This window comes from Diorhabda sublineata, chromosome 6 (assembly GCF_026230105.1).
Source record: "Diorhabda sublineata isolate icDioSubl1.1 chromosome 6, icDioSubl1.1, whole genome shotgun sequence".
NCBI lineage: Eukaryota > Metazoa > Arthropoda > Insecta > Coleoptera > Chrysomelidae > Diorhabda > Diorhabda sublineata.
In genome coordinates, this window is record NC_079479.1 from 35,518,238 (window position 1) to 35,538,953 (window position 20,716).

The 20,716-nt window shown below is 29.5% G+C and overlaps 1 protein-coding gene across 1 annotated transcript; it reads left to right on the forward strand.

Moving 5' to 3' along the window:
- The first annotated feature begins 1,099 nt into the window (after positions 1–1,099).
- Positions 1,100–16,936, forward strand: LOC130445274 (uncharacterized). The gene is made up of 11 exons (XM_056780836.1): positions 1,100–1,313; positions 1,370–1,502; positions 13,116–13,224; positions 13,279–13,470; positions 13,520–13,701; positions 13,771–13,928; positions 15,568–15,734; positions 15,969–16,168; positions 16,228–16,357; positions 16,416–16,595; positions 16,670–16,936. The coding sequence occupies exons 2-11, from the start codon at positions 1,471–1,473 to the stop codon at positions 16,904–16,906; spliced, it is 1,587 nt and encodes a 528-aa protein (XP_056636814.1). The 5' UTR covers positions 1,100–1,313; positions 1,370–1,470; the 3' UTR covers positions 16,907–16,936.
- The last annotated feature ends 3,780 nt before the right edge of the window (positions 16,937–20,716 follow it).

Sequence of the window (20,716 nt, forward strand, 5' to 3'; positions counted from 1 at the left end):
GTATAAAAAAACTGGAAACATAATATAAGAGACAAACTTGTTAATAATAATCGTTAATTATCGAAAGGAGCCGAACACAGATCGTGCGCCCCACTACCAGTCAAGCCTGCGCTTAATCGCCATGCTCTACCTCTTATAAATATTTATGCAAGATAATTAATTCAAACAGATATCCACTAAACCTTAGAAAAAAACACCAAATAATATAAAACACAATATTTATATATCCGTGTAAATTAATTACATAATCGCGAACGAAAGCTGGGTCACCCCATGTCTCAATTCTAATTTCCACACTTACCTCAACTCCAGTAGTAACAAACACGATTTGCTTTAAATTATTAACCTGATTCTCCTGGTTTTCAAATACACAAACAAGTTCTTTATTAGATAAACATAGTCTACACACATCTTCATTCCACATTTTGATATGTTAACGTCAAATAAAGCACCAAACATCAATTTTCAACAAGCACTGCACCTTCCAACGCTAACTTTTTAATGTCAAATGGAAACAAGATGGCTTCGTTTATAACCGGCGATCACAAAGGGAAGGGTGTCGGTAATAGTCGTTCTCGTTCGTTTTCATTCGAACATTCACATGCTCCGGCTTCATTCCAATAATTATTTCAACGCAATATTTTTGATTGAAGAATCCTTAACACGTTTCAACTATAAAAAGCAGAAATCTATAATTAGAAAAGTATTAATCTTCTTATTATTTTTATGAATAGTATAAATAAACATTCCGAGATTAGTGCTCGATTTTTTCCATAGACATTTCATCTATATCTATGGTATATCGAGAACTTCATTCAATTCAATATTATTTTACTCGAACTATAGATGATTGTAGTGTTGCCTAATTTTTTTATTATTGAATGATGGTTTGATGATTGTGACGTTGATTATTATAATTATTTTGAATGAAGTTAACTTGATCTTCCGATTTAAGTTTTGTTATCTATAAAGTGTCGTCTATAATCATTAATAAATTAGTTTATCGAAATGAATGATTGGCGTATCGATGCAAATATATCGAATGTTCACTCGTTTGTCATTACAAAATTCAAGGGTTATTATATGTGATCTGTAGTTCAGTATTTGTTTATTTCAAGAGTAAAAAGACGTGGAAAATAATGAAACATTTATTTGAAATACATAATATGACAACTACTTGTTTTAAAAATGTAGATATTACACAAAAAAATAATTTATTTGATTTAGTACTTTGTGATACTTGATATTTCACATGAAAGTATTTATAATCTTTGATTTAGTATTTGTAGGTTAACCCTCTGGTTGTTATAAAGGTAAGTTTATTGAAATAATATATTATTTATGTATTATGTTTGATAATTTGTTACAGATCTAAGAAATGATATTGGAATAATGGTATTTAAAAATACAGTCTTAGAAATAAGATTTCAAGGGTAACACACCACTAACAAAGATTTCTGACTGTATTTTATGGTAAAATTGGTAGAAAATACCATAAAAAGGTAGGAGATTATATTAATATTTACTTAGATTTATCAATGGGTGTTAATGTGGTGTTTGTTTGGATATATATTATTTCCTAGTTGAATTTTATAATGAAATTTTCATTATTCTCATATTTATTTTCAAATAAAGTTGTTTTAACTTTTTTTATTATATATTAAACGTGAGTAAGTAAAAATTACAAGGAGCCTTTTGGTACTTCCCAATTATTGATATCTAAAGCTTTTTTACAGTGGTTTTGAAAGTTTCTTCATATAAATATGAAAAGCGAATTTTGATTTTAACCCATTTTGTTATAAATTCATTTTTCTTCTAAATTATTCGTTTATTTTTAACAATTCAAGAGTTATTCATCATCTTTGACAGTTTTTGTGATAGTTTGTTCTCGAAAATGTTCTTTCGTGATTTGTTACTAAGAAACGTCTATAAGTTTGTGCTTTTGGAACAGTTTGATATTTGGTTTATTGACTATTCTTATAGAAGTGAAATTCATCAACAGTAAATATTATATAGAGTGAAAAAATTAAAAAAAAAAACGTTCTTTAATGGGAAAGAAACTATGTTTATTGGGACAATTGCCTCACTATTTAACGTATTCTCATGTCCAGTTATCCAGTCATGAATTGATTACTTGCATACCTCAAAACAAGGTTCAAGGACTTAATTTTACTGCTTACTATTATTAAAAATGTTTTCTAAATTCCATCTGACATTCCCTTATATTCTTATATGCCAATAGTTTTGATAACACTTCCAAATACTCTAGAACTGCAAAATAAGTGCAAGATAAGTGCCAAATTATAGGTGAAAGAAGAATAACCTAACCTAAATGGATAGAATCTAGTTCATATATTTCTGCTTCCCAAGATGGAGTTAATACTGATGTAGACATAAAGGTTAAAGTTGTGTCTACTGCAACTATTTACATGTTTCTAATCAAAATGAGAAATATTTGTAATTATATTTAAATATTCGTGATATTGAAATATGGTTGTGTCTACAGCACCTATCTACGTTCGTCTTTGACATTAATAATTCCAGGTTGGATTGTTGGACGTGTATTTAAAAAATTTGTATTCAAATACGTTGATTTAATATAATGATATTGACGTGATGATAAAAGGTTCTGTCTACTGAACGTATTTACCTGTCTCTTAGAAATTTTTAAAAGTTTTGATGCATATACGTTGATTTGTTATACTGTTATTGACGAGGCGATAAATGGTTGTGTCTACTAAAAATATTTACGTGTTTTTCAAGAATTTGAATTCAAATACGTTGATTTAGAGTACTGACATCGACATAAGGGTAAAAGATTGTGTCTACTAAACCTATTTACGTGATTTTTAAGAATTTTCAATAATTAGGAATTCAAAGGCGTTGATTTAGTACACTGACATTGACGTAAGGATAAAAGGTTGTGTCTACTAAACCTATTTACGTGATTTTTAAGAATTTTCAATAATTTTGAATTCAAAGGCGTTGATTTAGTACACTGACATTGACGTAAGGATAAAAGGTTGTGTCTACTAAACCTATTTACGTGATTTTTAAGAATTTTCAATAATTTTGAATTCAAAGGCGTTGATTTAATACACTGACATTGACGTAAGGATAAAAGGTTGTGTCTACTAAACCTATTTACGTGATTTTTAAGAATTTTCAATAATTTTGAATTCAAAGGCGTTGATTTAGTACACTGACATTGACGTAAGGATAAAAGGTTGTGTCTACTAAACCTATTTACGTGATTTTTAAGAATTTTCAATAATTTTGAATTCAAAGGCGTTGATTTAGTACACTGACATTGACGTAAGGATAAAAGGTTGTGTCTACTAAACCTATTTACGTGATTTTTAAGAATTTTCAATAATTTTGAATTCAAAGGCGTTGATTTAGTACACTGACATTAACGTAAGGATAAAAGGTTGTGTCTACTAAACCTATTAACGTGATTTTTAAGAATTTTCAATAATTTTGAATTCAAAGGCGTTGATTTAATACACTGACATTGACGTAAGGATAAAAGGTTGTGTCTACTAAACCTATTTACGTGATTTTTAAGAATTTTCAATAATTTTGAATTCAAAGGCGTTGATTTAGTACACTGACATTGACGTAAGGATAAAAGGTTGTGTCTACTAAACCTATTTACGTGATTTTTAAGAATTTTCAATAATTTTGAATTCAAAGGCGTTGATTTAGTACACTGACATTGACGTAAGGATAAAAGGTTGTGTCTACTAAACCTATTTACGTGATTTTTAAGAATTTTCAATAATTTTGAATTCAAAGGCGTTGATTTAGTACACTGACATTGACGTAAGGATAAAAGGTTGTGTCTACTAAACCTATTTACGTGATTTTTAAGAATTTTCAATAATTTTGAATTCAAAGGCGTTGATTTAGTACACTGACATTGACGTAAGGATAAAAGGTTGTGTCTACTAAACCTATTTACGTGATTTTTAAGAATTTTCAATAATTTTGAATTCAAAGGCGTTGATTTAATACACTGACATTGACGTAAGGATAAAAGGTTGTGTCTACTAAACCTATTTACGTGATTTTTAAGAATTTTCAATAATTTTGAATTCAAAGGCGTTGATTTAGTACACTGACATTGACGTAAGGATAAAAGGTTGTGTCTACTAAACCTATTTACGTGATTTTTAAGAATTTTCAATAATTTTGAATTCAAAGGCGTTGATTTAGTACACTGACATTGACGTAAGGATAAAAGGTTGTGTCTACTAAACCTATTTACGTGATTTTTAAGAATTTTCAATAATTTTGAATTCAAAGGCGTTGATTTAGTACACTGACATTGACGTAAGGATAAAAGGTTGTGTCTACTAAACCTATTTACGTGATTTTTAAGAATTTTCAATAATTTTGAATTCAAAGGCGTTGATTTAATACACTGACATTGACGTAAGGATAAAAGGTTGTGTCTACTAAACCTATTTACGTGATTTTTAAGAATTTTCAATAATTTTGAATTCAAAGGCGTTGATTTAGTACACTGACATTGACGTAAGGATAAAAGGTTGTGTCTACTAAACCTATTAACGTGATTTTTAAGAATTTTCAATAATTTTGAATTCAAAGGCGTTGATTTAGTACACTGACATTGACGTAAGGATAAAAGGTTGTGTCTACTAAACCTATTTACGTGATTTTTAAGAATTTTCAATAATTTTGAATTCAAAGGCGTTGATTTAGTACACTGACATTGACGTAAGGATAAAAGGTTGTGTCTACTAAACCTATTTACGTGATTTTTAAGAATTTTCAATAATTTTGAATTCAAAGGCGTTGATTTAGTACACTGACATTGACGTAAGGATAAAAGGTTGTGTCTACTAAACCTATTTACGTGATTTTTAAGAATTTTCAATAATTTTGAATTCAAAGGCGTTGATTTAGTACACTGACATTGACGTAAGGATAAAAGGTTGTGTCTACTAAACCTATTTACGTGATTTTTAAGAATTTTCAATAATTTTGAATTCAAAGGCGTTGATTTAGTACACTGACATTAACGTAAGGATAAAAGGTTGTGTCTACTAAACCTATTAACGTGATTTTTAAGAATTTTCAATAATTTTGAATTCAAAGGCGTTGATTTAATACACTGACATTGACGTAAGGATAAAAGGTTGTGTCTACTAAACCTATTTACGTGATTTTTAAGAATTTTCAATAATTTTGAATTCAAAGGCGTTGATTTAGTACACTGACATTGACGTAAGGATAAAAGGTTGTGTCTACTAAACCTATTAACGTGATTTTTAAGAATTTTCAATAATTTTGAATTCAAAGGCGTTGATTTAGTACACTGACATTGACGTAAGGATAAAAGGTTGTGTCTACTAAACCTATTAACGTGATTTTTAAGAATTTTCAATAATTTTGAATTCAAAGGCGTTGATTTAATACACTGACATTGACGTAAGGATAAAAGGTTGTGTCTACTAAACCTATTTACGTGATTTTTAAGAATTTTCAATAATTTTGAATTCAAAGGCGTTGATTTAATACACTGACATTGACGTAAGGATAAAAGGTTGTGTCTACTAAACCTATTTACGTGATTTTTAAGAATTTTCAATAATTTTGAATTCAAAGGCGTTGATTTAATACACTGACATTGACTTAAGGATAAAAGGTTGTGTCTACTAAACCTATTTACGTGATTTTTAAGAATTTTCATTAATTTTGAATTCAAAGGCGTTGATTTAATACACTGACATTGACGTAAGGATAAAAGGTTGTGTCTACTAAACCTATTTACGTGATTTTTAAGAATTTTCAATAATTTTGAATTCAAAGGCGTTGATTTAATACACTGACATTGACTTAAGGATAAAAGGTTGTGTCTACTAAACCTATTTACGTGATTTTTAAGAATTTTCATTAATTTTGAATTCAAAGGCGTTGATTTAATACACTGACATTGACGTAAGGATAAAAGGTTGTGTCTACTAAACCTATTTACGTGATTTTTAAGAATTTTCAATAATTTTGAATTCAAAGGCGTTGATTTAATACACTGACATTGACTTAAGCATAAAAGGTTGTGTCTACTAAACCTATTTACGTGATTTTTAAGAATTTTCAATAATTTTGAATTCAAAGGCGTTGATTTAATACACTGACATTGACTTAAGGATAAAAGGTTGTGTCTACTAAACCTATTTACGTGATTTTTAAGAATTTTCATTAATTTTGAATTCAAAGGCGTTGATTTAGTACACTGACATTGACGTAAGGATAAAAGGTTGTGTCTACTAAACCTATTTACGTGATTTTTAAGAATTTTCAATAATTTTGAATTCAAAGGCGTTGATTTAGTACACTGACATTGACGTAAGGATAAAAGGTTGTGTCTACTAAACCTATTAACGTGATTTTTAAGAATTTTCAATAATTTTGAATTCAAAGGCGTTGATTTAATACACTGACATTGACGTAAGGATAAAAGGTTGTGTCTACTAAACCTATTTACGTGATTTTTAAGAATTTTCAATAATTTTGAATTCAAAGGCGTTGATTTAATACACTGACATTGACTTAAGCATAAAAGGTTGTGTCTACTAAACCTATTTACGTGATTTTTAAGAATTTTCATTAATTTTGAATTCAAAGGCGTTGATTTAATACACTGACATTGACGTAAGGATAAAAGGTTGTGTCTACTAAACCTATTTACGTGATTTTTAAGAATTTTCAATAATTTTGAATTCAAAGGCGTTGATTTAATACACTGACATTGACGTAAGGATAAAAGGTTGTGTCTACTAAACCTATTTACGTGATTTTTAAGAATTTTCAATAATTTTGAATTCAAAGGCGTTGATTTAATACACTGACATTGACGTAAGGATAAAAGGTTGTGTCTACTAAACCTATTTACGTGATTTTTAAGAATTTTCAATAATTTTGAATTCAAAGGCGTTGATTTAATACACTGACATTGACGTAAGGATAAAAGGTTGTGTCTACTAAACCTATTAACGTGATTTTTAAGAATTTTCAATAATTTTGAATTCAAAGGCGTTGATTTAATACACTGACATTGACGTAAGGATAAAAGGTTGTGTCTACTAAACCTATTTACGTGATTTTTAAGAATTTTCATTAATTTTGAATTCAAAGGCGTTGATTTAATACACTGACATTGACGTAAGGATAAAAGGTTGTGTCTACTAAACCTATTTACGTGATTTTTAAGAATTTTCAATAATTTTGAATTCAAAGGCGTTGATTTAATACACTGACATTGACGTAAGGATAAAAGGTTGTGTCTACTAAACCTATTTACGTGATTTTTAAGAATTTTCAATAATTTTGAATTCAAAGGCGTTGATTTAATACACTGACATTGACGTAAGGATAAAAGGTTGTGTCTACTAAACCTATTTACGTGATTTTTAAGAATTTTCAATAATTTTGAATTCAAAGGCGTTGATTTAATACACTGACATTGACTTAAGGATAAAAGGTTGTGTCTACTAAACCTATTTACGTGATTTTTAAGAATTTTCATTAATTTTGAATTCAAAGGCGTTGATTTAATACACTGACATTGACGTAAGGATAAAAGGTTGTGTCTACTAAACCTATTTACGTGATTTTTAAGAATTTTCAATAATTTTGAATTCAAAGGCGTTGATTTAATACACTGACATTGACGTAAGGATAAAAGGTTGTGTCTACTAAACCTATTTACGTGATTTTTAAGAATTTTCAATAATTTTGAATTCAAAGGCGTTGATTTAATACACTGACATTGACGTAAGGATAAAAGGTTGTGTCTACTAAACCTATTTACGTGATTTTTAAGAATTTTCAATAATTTTGAATTCAAAGGCGTTGATTTAATACACTGACATTGACGTAAGGATAAAAGGTTGTGTCTACTAAACCTATTAACGTGATTTTTAAGAATTTTCAATAATTTTGAATTCAAAGGCGTTGATTTAATACACTGACATTGACGTAAGGATAAAAGGTTGTGTCTACTAAACCTATTTACGTGATTTTTAAGAATTTTCATTAATTTTGAATTCAAAGGCGTTGATTTAATACACTGACATTGACGTAAGGATAAAAGGTTGTGTCTACTAAACCTATTTACGTGATTTTTAAGAATTTTCAATAATTTTGAATTCAAAGGCGTTGATTTAATACACTGACATTGACGTAAGGATAAAAGGTTGTGTCTACTAAACCTATTTACGTGATTTTTAAGAATTTTCAATAATTTTGAATTCAAAGGCGTTGATTTAATACACTGACATTGACGTAAGGATAAAAGGTTGTGTCTACTAAACCTATTTACGTGATTTTTAAGAATTTTCAATAATTTTGAATTCAAAGGCGTTGATTTAATACACTGACATTGACGTAAGGATAAAAGGTTGTGTCTACTAAACCTATTTACGTGATTTTTAAGAATTTTCAATAATTTTGAATTCAAAGGCGTTGATTTAATACACTGACATTGACGTAAGGATAAAAGGTTGTGTCTACTAAACCTATTAACGTGATTTTTAAGAATTTTCAATAATTTTGAATTCAAAGGCGTTGATTTAATACACTGACATTGACGTAAGGATAAAAGGTTGTGTCTACTAAACCTATTTACGTGATTTTTAAGAATTTTCATTAATTTTGAATTCAAAGGCGTTGATTTAATACACTGACATTGACGTAAGGATAAAAGGTTGTGTCTACTAAACCTATTTACGTGATTTTTAAGAATTTTCAATAATTTTGAATTCAAAGGCGTTGATTTAATACACTGACATTGACGTAAGGATAAAAGGTTGTGTCTACTAAACCTATTTACGTGATTTTTAAGAATTTTCATTAATTTTGAATTCAAAGGCGTTGATTTAATACACTGACATTGACGTAAGGATAAAAGGTTGTGTCTACTAAACCTATTTACGTGATTTTTAAGAATTTTCAATAATTTTGAATTCAAAGGCGTTGATTTAATACACTGACATTGACGTAAGGATAAAAGGTTGTGTCTACTAAACCTATTTACGTGATTTTTAAGAATTTTCATTAATTTTGAATTCAAAGGCGTTGATTTAATACACTGACATTGACGTAAGGATAAAAGGTTGTGTCTACTAAACCTATTTACGTGATTTTTAAGAATTTTCAATAATTTTGAATTCAAAGGCGTTGATTTAATACACTGACATTGACGTAAGGATAAAAGGTTGTGTCTACTAAACCTATTTACGTGATTTTTAAGAATTTTCAATAATTTTGAATTCAAAGGCGTTGATTTAATACACTGACATTGACGTAAGGATAAAAGGTTGTGTCTACTAAACCTATTTACGTGATTTTTAAGAATTTTCAATAATTTTGAATTCAAAGGCGTTGATTTAATACACTGACATTGACGTAAGGATAAAAGGTTGTGTCTACTAAACCTATTAACGTGATTTTTAAGAATTTTCAATAATTTTGAATTCAAAGGCGTTGATTTAATACACTGACATTGACGTAAGGATAAAAGGTTGTGTCTACTAAACCTATTTACGTGATTTTTAAGAATTTTCATTAATTTTGAATTCAAAGGCGTTGATTTAATACACTGACATTGACGTAAGGATAAAAGGTTGTGTCTACTAAACCTATTTACGTGATTTTTAAGAATTTTCAATAATTTTGAATTCAAAGGCGTTGATTTAATACACTGACATTGACGTAAGGATAAAAGGTTGTGTCTACTAAACCTATTTACGTGATTTTTAAGAATTTTCAATAATTTTGAATTCAAAGGCGTTGATTTAATACACTGACATTGACGTAAGGATAAAAGGTTGTGTCTACTAAACCTATTTACGTGATTTTTAAGAATTTTCAATAATTTTGAATTCAAAGGCGTTGATTTAATACACTGACATTGACTTAAGGATAAAAGGTTGTGTCTACTAAACCTATTTACGTGATTTTTAAGAATTTTCATTAATTTTGAATTCAAAGGCGTTGATTTAATACACTGACATTGACGTAAGGATAAAAGGTTGTGTCTACTAAACCTATTTACGTGATTTTTAAGAATTTTCAATAATTTTGAATTCAAAGGCGTTGATTTAATACACTGACATTGACGTAAGGATAAAAGGTTGTGTCTACTAAACCTATTTACGTGATTTTTAAGAATTTTCAATAATTTTGAATTCAAAGGCGTTGATTTAATACACTGACATTGACGTAAGGATAAAAGGTTGTGTCTACTAAACCTATTTACGTGATTTTTAAGAATTTTCAATAATTTTGAATTCAAAGGCGTTGATTTAATACACTGACATTGACTTAAGGATAAAAGGTTGTGTCTACTAAACCTATTTACGTGATTTTTAAGAATTTTCATTAATTTTGAATTCAAAGGCGTTGATTTAATACACTGACATTGACGTAAGGATAAAAGGTTGTGTCTACTAAACCTATTTACGTGATTTTTAAGAATTTTCAATAATTTTGAATTCAAAGGCGTTGATTTAATACACTGACATTGACGTAAGGATAAAAGGTTGTGTCTACTAAACCTATTTACGTGATTTTTAAGAATTTTCAATAATTTTGAATTCAAAGGCGTTGATTTAATACACTGACATTGACGTAAGGATAAAAGGTTGTGTCTACTAAACCTATTTACGTGATTTTTAAGAATTTTCAATAATTTTGAATTCAAAGGCGTTGATTTAATACACTGACATTGACGTAAGGATAAAAGGTTGTGTCTACTAAACCTATTTACGTGATTTTTAAGAATTTTCAATAATTTTGAATTCAAAGGCGTTGATTTAATACACTGACATTGACTTAAGGATAAAAGGTTGTGTCTACTAAACCTATTTACGTGATTTTTAAGAATTTTCAATAATTTTGAATTCAAAGGCGTTGATTTAATACACTGACATTGACTTAAGGATAAAAGGTTGTGTCTACTAAACCTATTTACGTGATTTTTAAGAATTTTCATTAATTTTGAATTCAAAGGCGTTGATTTAATACACTGACATTGACGTAAGGATAAAAGGTTGTGTCTACTAAACCTATTTACGTGATTTTTAAGAATTTTCAATAATTTTGAATTCAAAGGCGTTGATTTAGTACACTGACATTGACGTAAGGATAAAAGGTTGTGTCTACTAAACCTATTTACGTGATTTTTAAGAATTTTCAATAATTTTGAATTCAAAGGCGTTGATTTAATACACTGACATTGACGTAAGGATAAAAGGTTGTGTCTACTAAACCTATTTACGTGATTTTTAAGAATTTTCAATAATTTTGAATTCAAAGGCGTTGATTTAATACACTGACATTGACTTAAGGATAAAAGGTTGTGTCTACTAAACCTATTTACGTGATTTTTAAGAATTTTCAATAATTTTGAATTCAAAGGCGTTGATTTAATACACTGACATTGACTTAAGGATAAAAGGTTGTGTCTACTAAACCTATTTACGTGATTTTTAAGAATTTTCAATAATTTTGAATTCAAAGGCGTTGATTTAATACACTGACATTGACTTAAGGATAAAAGGTTGTGTCTACTAAACCTATTTACGTGATTTTTAAGAATTTTCATTAATTTTGAATTCAAAGGCGTTGATTTAATACACTGACATTGACGTAAGGATAAAAGGTTGTGTCTACTAAACCTATTTACGTGATTTTTAAGAATTTTCAATAATTTTGAATTCAAAGGCGTTGATTTAATACACTGACATTGACGTAAGGATAAAAGGTTGTGTCTACTAAACCTATTTACGTGATTTTTAAGAATTTTCAATAATTTTGAATTCAAAGGCGTTGATTTAATACACTGACATTGACGTAAGGATAAAAGGTTGTGTCTACTAAACCTATTTACGTGATTTTTAAGAATTTTCAATAATTTTGAATTCAAAGGCGTTGATTTAATACACTGACATTGACGTAAGGATAAAAGGTTGTGTCTACTAAACCTATTTACGTGATTTTTAAGAATTTTCAATAATTTTGAATTCAAAGGCGTTGATTTAATACACTGACATTGACTTAAGGATAAAAGGTTGTGTCTACTAAACCTATTTACGTGATTTTTAAGAATTTTCAATAATTTTGAATTCAAAGGCGTTGATTTAATACACTGACATTGACTTAAGGATAAAAGGTTGTGTCTACTAAACCTATTTACGTGATTTTTAAGAATTTTCAATAATTTTGAATTCAAAGGCGTTGATTTAATACACTGACATTGACGTAAGGATAAAAGGTTGTGTCTACTAAACCTATTTACGTGATTTTTAAGAATTTTCAATAATTTTGAATTCAAAGGCGTTGATTTAGTACACTGACATTGACGTAAGGATAAAAGGTTGTGTCTACTAAACCTATTTACGTGATTTTTAAGAATTTTCAATAATTTTGAATTCAAAGGCGTTGATTTAATACACTGACATTGACGTAAGGATAAAAGGTTGTGTCTACTAAACCTATTTACGTGATTTTTAAGAATTTTCAATAATTTTGAATTCAAAGGCGTTGATTTAATACACTGACATTGACTTAAGGATAAAAGGTTGTGTCTACTAAACCTATTTACGTGATTTTTAAGAATTTTCAATAATTTTGAATTCAAAGGCGTTGATTTAATACACTGACATTGACTTAAGGATAAAAGGTTGTGTCTACTAAACCTATTTACGTGATTTTTAAGAATTTTCATTAATTTTGAATTCAAAGGCGTTGATTTAGTACACTGACATTGACGTAAAGATAAAAGGTTGTGTCTATCATACCTATTTACGTGTTTTTAACAAAATTTGATTAAAATATGTCGATTTAGTATACTGATATTGATGTTAAGGTTAAAAGGTTATGTCTATTGAACCAATTCACGTTTGTATAGGTAACTTTAAAAATAAACCGAATGTATGCATTTAAAATGATCGAATAATTAAAATTTTGATAAAAAAATTTGGAAAAAACTGAAATTGGATAAACAATATATAAAAAAAATGACAAATAAAATATTTATAAACATCAAATTGAATCATAAACGTCAAAGAATCACAAAATTTCAGTAAAATGGATTTGGAAGCCCAATTAGACGAAGATTTTTTATTTTATTTAAATTTTACGAATACTTTCTTACGGCGTATCCAAAACGAAGAAATTCTGAGGCGAGCTCAGGTACTTAATACTTTTTATGCATCTTGAAACCCATTTAAAAAATTAAATTACCAGCTTTGGTTGGAAAAATTGATCGGCGAACCGTGCGAAGGCGTCCAAAAAAAAAGATGTCGCAATATTTACTTGTCCAATCTGTTAGTCGGCATGCAAAACGGCGTTTTGGAGAAACCGTTCACGGATTCCGCTCGAGACGCCGATATAATGAACGCACATGACGTTTTCGGGCCGATTCCAGACACCGTCGAAGTAAGTTGTCGAAAGAAACAGTATTTTGTGTTATTCGAAACAATTGTAGCCTCCGGAATGGTTGAACGACACCGAAATGGACGTTTCCAAAACCGAGGCCGATCCTAAGAAAGGAAAAAAAGGAAGAACGTACATGGCGACCAGGACGTTACCGAACGGCCAAGGTGCTTTCGCTTACATCGGTATATCTCTTACCAACGAAGAACCCATGTGGTTGGGAGCCGGCGAAAGGTGAAGAAAATTAACTTCATTAAAAAAAAATGACATTTAAAAAAGTCATTTTTCCATAAAAATTTTCAGTTCTTTTGACCAAGGTTTAGCGGAACGATATAGAGAAATGGTTCCCCCTGTAACTGAAATGGAAAAAATTCTCGCCAGGCGAAAAGATCCGAGGGAAAGAGCGAAAGTATTGAATTTTTACGACGTATTGATGCAGCATATAGCCGATGAGTTAGACGGTGAGTTTATCTTATTCAAAATCTAATTTTTTTTGCAGATCTGGCAGTTTACGCGTTGAAAACAAACTTTTGCGACTAATTTATTTTGATTTCTACTAATCTGCATGAATCGAAGTAGTGTTCGAAACCGAATTTCTACTCTATTTCATCAGAAACAAATTTTTATCTTGTGAAAAAAATCTGGCAACAACGCTTATAATTACACAACGTCTTCATTATAGTTATAAAAAACTTAACCTAAAAAATCTCCAGTGTCTGGTATTAAAATGAAAACTAAAAACATTGGCTCAACTACTAGTAGATATATGGTTTAATAGTCCAGTCAAATTTTATCGTTGTTAAATTAAAATTAAAAAAAATGTATAAATGATTAAATGGAACAATTTTTTATACTAATTCACCATCATTAGTTTTTTATTACTACTTGAATCGCATCTAAAACGTGCTTAATTTCGATATATTTTTCTCAAGCTCCCTTTAAATAGAAATTTTAACCTTTTTTTAAAGTTAAAATTAATAAAAATACATGAAATTGGAATAAATCATTAAATTACTCACCTTGTAGATAAAAGTCTAATTTGGAAATAAACTTCAAATACTGATATTTTCTATAAATGATTAATTTAAATTCAGAATGACTGGAATGAAATATTATGTTTATAATTTTTTATGTGAATGAATCGTTTTGAAAAACGTCAATTTTTATCTATTTTGAAACTAATTTTCCATCAATAAAATCAAGACGATTCATCACGAAAAAACTAAAACTTAATTTGACTGTACTATAACTTGAAGTCGTACTAAAGCGCGCCACGTCGATCTCTAACTAATAAATCAGTGTTGCCAGACTTTTTTGACGATCTTACTTCAACGTAATTATGAAATTCGTTTAAAAATTTCTAAGCCGGATTTGGTGGTTAATAAAACAAAATTTCTAACAAAAATATTTTTAATTTGATTGGAATTTTTGGTAACAATAAAAACAATACAAAAAAGATTATTATAACTAATAAAAATGAACATAAATAACGTTTTGGATTTGATTCTTTATATATATCAAACAAAACAGAATTGCCAGAATAATTTTAATGATTTTCCTGAACTCGAATCTTCTATATATTTGAAAACGGGTATTGGCGGTCAAGTGGCTGTGAAAATAAAATTTTTACTGAAATATTTTTATTATATAAACGTAAAACTTTCGTAATAATGCAAATGAATTAAAAAATTATTGTAAATCATCAAAATATACAATTACATTCAAAATATTTCAAGTTCTAATAAAATTATTGGTAAGTAAATAACTAGTACAAAATCATTCGTGTTAATTAAAATCTTTCGGTATCGGCAACACTGGCACAAATGTTTTTAGAACGTTTAATATTTAGTAGTAGGCGCGCAAACTCGATCTCCACTTAATAAATCAGTGTTGCCACACTTTTTTATGATCTTACGTCAATGTAGCTATGAAATTTGTTTGAAATTATTAAAGATGGTGGAATATCAACTTAGTAGTGTGCTTCTATATGTAAATAATATGATAAAAATTGTGTCTATACCTCATTTAATATTAAGTAAAGGTTATTCAGACAAATTATTGCAAGATTTTTGTTATTCAAATTTGAAAAATGAATTAAAGGTAAGGAAACAGCAGAAAACGAAACTATAGAAGGTCTACTGGCACAACTTATTCACGATTTAACCGATAAAGGACTTTACGAACAATACGAAGCAATGGAAGAAGGCGATAGAAGAGTGGAATTGTTGCTAATATTGTTCGATAGAGTCAAAATTCGAAGAGACAAAGTAAGTACGAGTTTTTTAAGTATTTATACATAACAGAGTAGATAAAACAACGTTGCCAGACTTTAAAAATAGTATTTATATCAAGGTACAAAAACAATTTGTTGTTAATTTTAATTTTTATTAATGAATATGTTTATTTCAACTAAAATTTACGTCAAATTTCAATTTTTTTTTATAAACAAAATTTCAAGATCTATTTGTAGAAATATTTCGGAATCCGTATCGATTTTTTAGGTGGCTAAAAGAGAGGAAATATTGGACGACGTCGAAGAGAAACTAATAGCGCCACAATCTTTCTTCGACGTTTCGGAACCGACCCCCGAAGATAAATATAAATTACCGGCGGCCATGTGGGAACAGATGATCGACCGAGCGCCAAATAAAAAACTCATGGAAAGACTGCTCCAAGCATATCCATTACCCTTGATCAAAAAGTAAAAAAAATTCGAAAAAAAATTTTTTTTTTTTCAATTTTTGACGATTCGATTTCCAGATACGTCGAATACCTATCGGATTATAAGGAAGTTATAGCGCAAAGGATGCAGAGGAGACACGAGAACGTCGTGAGTCAGATGAAGAAGGAATTGAGGAAAGAAGGGGAACGGATGAAGCAAATGGCCGAGGTGGGGGTATAGATAAAACAAACCGGCGGACATATTGATTTTAATCGGTCTGTTTCAGGAGGCGGAAAGGGCGTGCGACAACGCGCAAGCCGTCCTAGCAGCCGTCAAGCTCCAATACACCAAGAAAGTAACCGAAGAAAAGCGACAAGAGAAAGCGTCCGGAGCCGAACTACCGGAACATTCCAAGATGTACGAGAAGATGAAAGAGGCCATGTACAATACCCAGAAGAAAGTCGAAGTACGCGTATTTATTTTTCTACGCGCCATTTTGACGTATTTTTCCGATTTAATCGTTTTTTTTTTGTCTTGTAGGAGGAGGCGTTACGTGGAAAATTCCTGGCGGCCCAAATAAATACTTTGAACGAACAAGCCGATCAAATGATGAGCGTTACCGATGACGTCATTAGAAAAACCGAAGAGAAAAATATGAGAATATTGCGGAATATACAGAAACTGACGATGGCTATAAGGCAATACGAAGCTCTCCTTCACGACATGAAATATCGTCCTCAAACCGGTACCCAATCGCAAGTTAGATTCGATGTTTGAAGAATTTTAATAAATTTTCGTGATTTTTTGTGTTTTATTTTCACCTTTAATAACGTTTGGTTGATACTCGTTCAAATATCCCGCTCATTTAATTTGGTTCGATACGAAATCATCTGTCAAGTTGTCAAAAGTATGTAGTGTACACTTTCACTAATTCAGGAACAGACCCTAAAAGAAACTAACAAACCGAAAGTTCATAAACCACGAACGGAGTTACCTATCATTGTTACAGTGTACACTTTCACTAATTCAGGAACAGACCCTAAAAGAAACTAACAAACCGAAAGTTCATAAACCACGAACGGAGTTACCTGTCATTGTTACAGTGTACACTTTCACTAATTCGGGATTAAACGCTAAAAGAAACTAACAAACCGAAAGTTCATAAACCACGAACGGAGTTACCTGTCATTGTTACAGTGTACACTTTCACTAATTCGGGATTAAACGCTAAAAGAAACTAACAAACCGAAAGTTCATAAACCACAAATGGAGTTACCTGTCATTTTAATATGCAATTTATGAAGAATAGTGTACACTGAGCATTAATACTAAGAAACAAACCAACCGAAGTTCAGAAACAATGAACAAAGTCAACTGTCATTATAGTCTGTAATTTTTTTAAAGGGTACACTACGCATTAATGCCAAAAAACAGACCAACCGTGAATTTAATAACGAGAAACAAAGTCATTTGTAATTTATGAAAGACAAAGTGTATTTTGAGCAAAAATACTAAGAAAAACTAACAATCTGATAGTCCAAGATAGAAGTCATATGCCAGTGGGTAGTTTATAATAGTCCAAGAGTACACCGAGCAAAAATATGAATGAGAAAGTGTACACTTTACTCCGAGAATTAATACTAAGAATCAAACGAGCCGAGAGCTGTCAAATTAATGAATACTAACGGAAGGAAGAGTGTAGACCTTAGAACATAAAATAGTAATAAAGGATTCTTACGTCGAGGACAGTTAACCGAGTTAAAACTATTTCTATAAAATGAAATTAATATTTTAAATAACTCAATTACTCTATGTTCTAAGATATAGACCGGACTCTTGAAGATCAAGGACTACGAACGAAGTTATTTGTTATTCTAAATATATAGTTTATGAAATGTACACTTCATTACACCGAGCATCGATACTAAGCGAAATGAGCAGTCCGTGATTTCAGTGAATCAGTATTTTTATGAAGACAAAGTGTACACTTACATCGAACACACTAGTGAAACGAACAAGCCTCGAGTTTCGAAAAAATGAACAGAATCATTATGAGAAATTTACGAAAAGTGTACTCCGGTCTCTAAAGACGACGAACGGAGTTATTTGTTATTCTATTCGTAGCATTAATACTAAAAAAACTAACAATCTATGAAATTTGAAACAATGAACAAAGTCATCTGTCAATATAATCAGTAGTTCATGGGAGGGAAAGTGTACGCTTCTATTTCACCGTGCATTAATAAGAGAAGGACGATCAGGAACCGTGAACGGAAACCTCCGATCATTTGTCATTCGGATGACACAATGAAAAGAATGCGTATAAATTTGTCATACTGATATTAAAAAAAAAAAGAAAATACAGAGGTAAGTATGAATAAGCGTAGATGCGATACCAATCTTTAAAATAATTAAAACAAACTTTGTTATTTAGTATTGTGTGCGAGGATAAGTGTACACTCGTATCACACCGATCTCAATTATTCAGAGAAAACGAACAAACGAGAGTAAACCCGGTGTTACACTGAATTGAATCATCTGATTTTATTCAACATTCATTTTTCTGACAATATTGTAAAATTAAAGTTCCAAATCAATATTAAATTTGATTTAATCCTTTATTCAACATTTTATAACTACACGGGTGAATGCCAGGTAAAAATACGTTCAACAAGAACCCATAATCGATTAATTATAGTAAATTCGACGTCTTTTAAATTTACTAAATTTCCTAACCACTTCCGAAGTCTGACAACGCCGATCAAATGTGAATTCGTACTTTCAGACACCAGTTTTTATAAAAATATTTCACCCAAACGTTTTCCAAACTATTTCAAGATTAATATTCCAGTAAATTAATTCATATTTTGATTGATTAGATATTCAATTAAAATTGTGATTACTAACAAGTTTTATAATAGCTTAACCGGCTAAATATAAACGGAATTCTTAAATGAATAATTTCTTGTTCGCACTCGTACGTACTTGTAAGATTGTGTGATTTATAGGCAATTGTTTAACAAACAAGTCATTTTGGTGTTTAAAACGATCCATTGTTGTAATTATTTCTAAAATCATTACCGTTTGTACAAAGGAGAGAATTTAAAAACAATTTTGATGTTTTTAGTAATGGTAAATCGTTTATAAGTTCGGAAAAATAATTTTGTGTTAACTTTAACACACTAATGTGATACAGACTAAAACTATCATCGTTAGTATTTCAAAATGAAAATATTTAGAACATTTAATAGGTTATATTTAGTTAAGTCCACCTCCCTTACCAGTTTAATGATTTTGCAGAGAGAAATTTTATTTCGTGTTGTAATACAGGGTTAACCGTTATGAGGGACTGCAACTGACATTTTTATGATTTAATCTTTCAGTAAATACTAATAATAATTTGTCAAAATCGAAAGAAAATAGCGTATTATTCATTATACATATATTTAACGGCCTTTGTTGTATTTTCTAACCTCAAATTTAATTAAAAATCGCTTTTCTTAGTTTTATTTTGTCATATTTTGAATTCTGTAAGTTGAATTTGATTATAAATACATTTTTCTGACTTTATATCAAGTGAAAATCATTTTTCTCAAGTTAATTTCGCCCAAACTTGGATTTTTCTGGTTAACCGATAAAAATTGTCTCCTCTGAGCCTAATATCGCCAAACATTTCATTTTTTATCCTAAACTTGGTGAAAAGTTCCTTCTTCTTTATTCAATTTATCAATTAAACCAAAATTGGGAACTTGTAAGTTTGATTTGGTGAACAATTCAATTCCCTAACCTCAAATTTAGTAAAAAATGATTTTTTTTAGTTCTATTCCGCCAAAAATTAGATTCTTTGGCTTTAAATCGATAAAAATTAGTTTTTCTAAGCCTTTATTCGTCTAAAATTGGTTTTTATAAATTTATTATAATGAAAAATTTACTTATTCCGAGTTAAAATTGTTTTCCTCAGTTAGATCTACTCAGAACCTGAATTTTCTGTTTACAAAGCCATAAATTTTATAAACAAAACATGTGATCCAACAATTTCTAATTAGGCACTAGTAATACCCCGTATTATTTCAACAATTGTATAAATTTTATTCAAGTCGCCGTACAGTGTTGCCACAATTTAAAAGCTGAATGTAAAAATTGAACTAGAAAATGTTCTAGATTGTACCAACTTCAAACAAATTTAATAAAATTATAGAAAGATGTATAAACATAAGTTTAAGTTATAGACTGTGTCAATTATTATTTTAAAGATGAAAAATTTATATAAAGTTTACCGATAAAATTAGCAATGCAGTACAAAAACCTCACGATCTAAATATAAATCAACTTGGCTCTGTTTTCTAATTATTGTTACAATCTAGTACAATTTCTAGTTTATTTTATTAAACTAAAATATAAAAAATAACAGTGAAAATGTATTAGAAAAAAGGAAAAATGTACTAGCTTATAAAATACACTAAAATTACTAAAATTGTACTAGCTCTGGCAACACTGTCGCCACATTCACGTGTACAGAAACCGTCAGTGAATATGCATAGCGCATGCGCCGATGATCAAATATACGAACGTATAATATTATTCCAC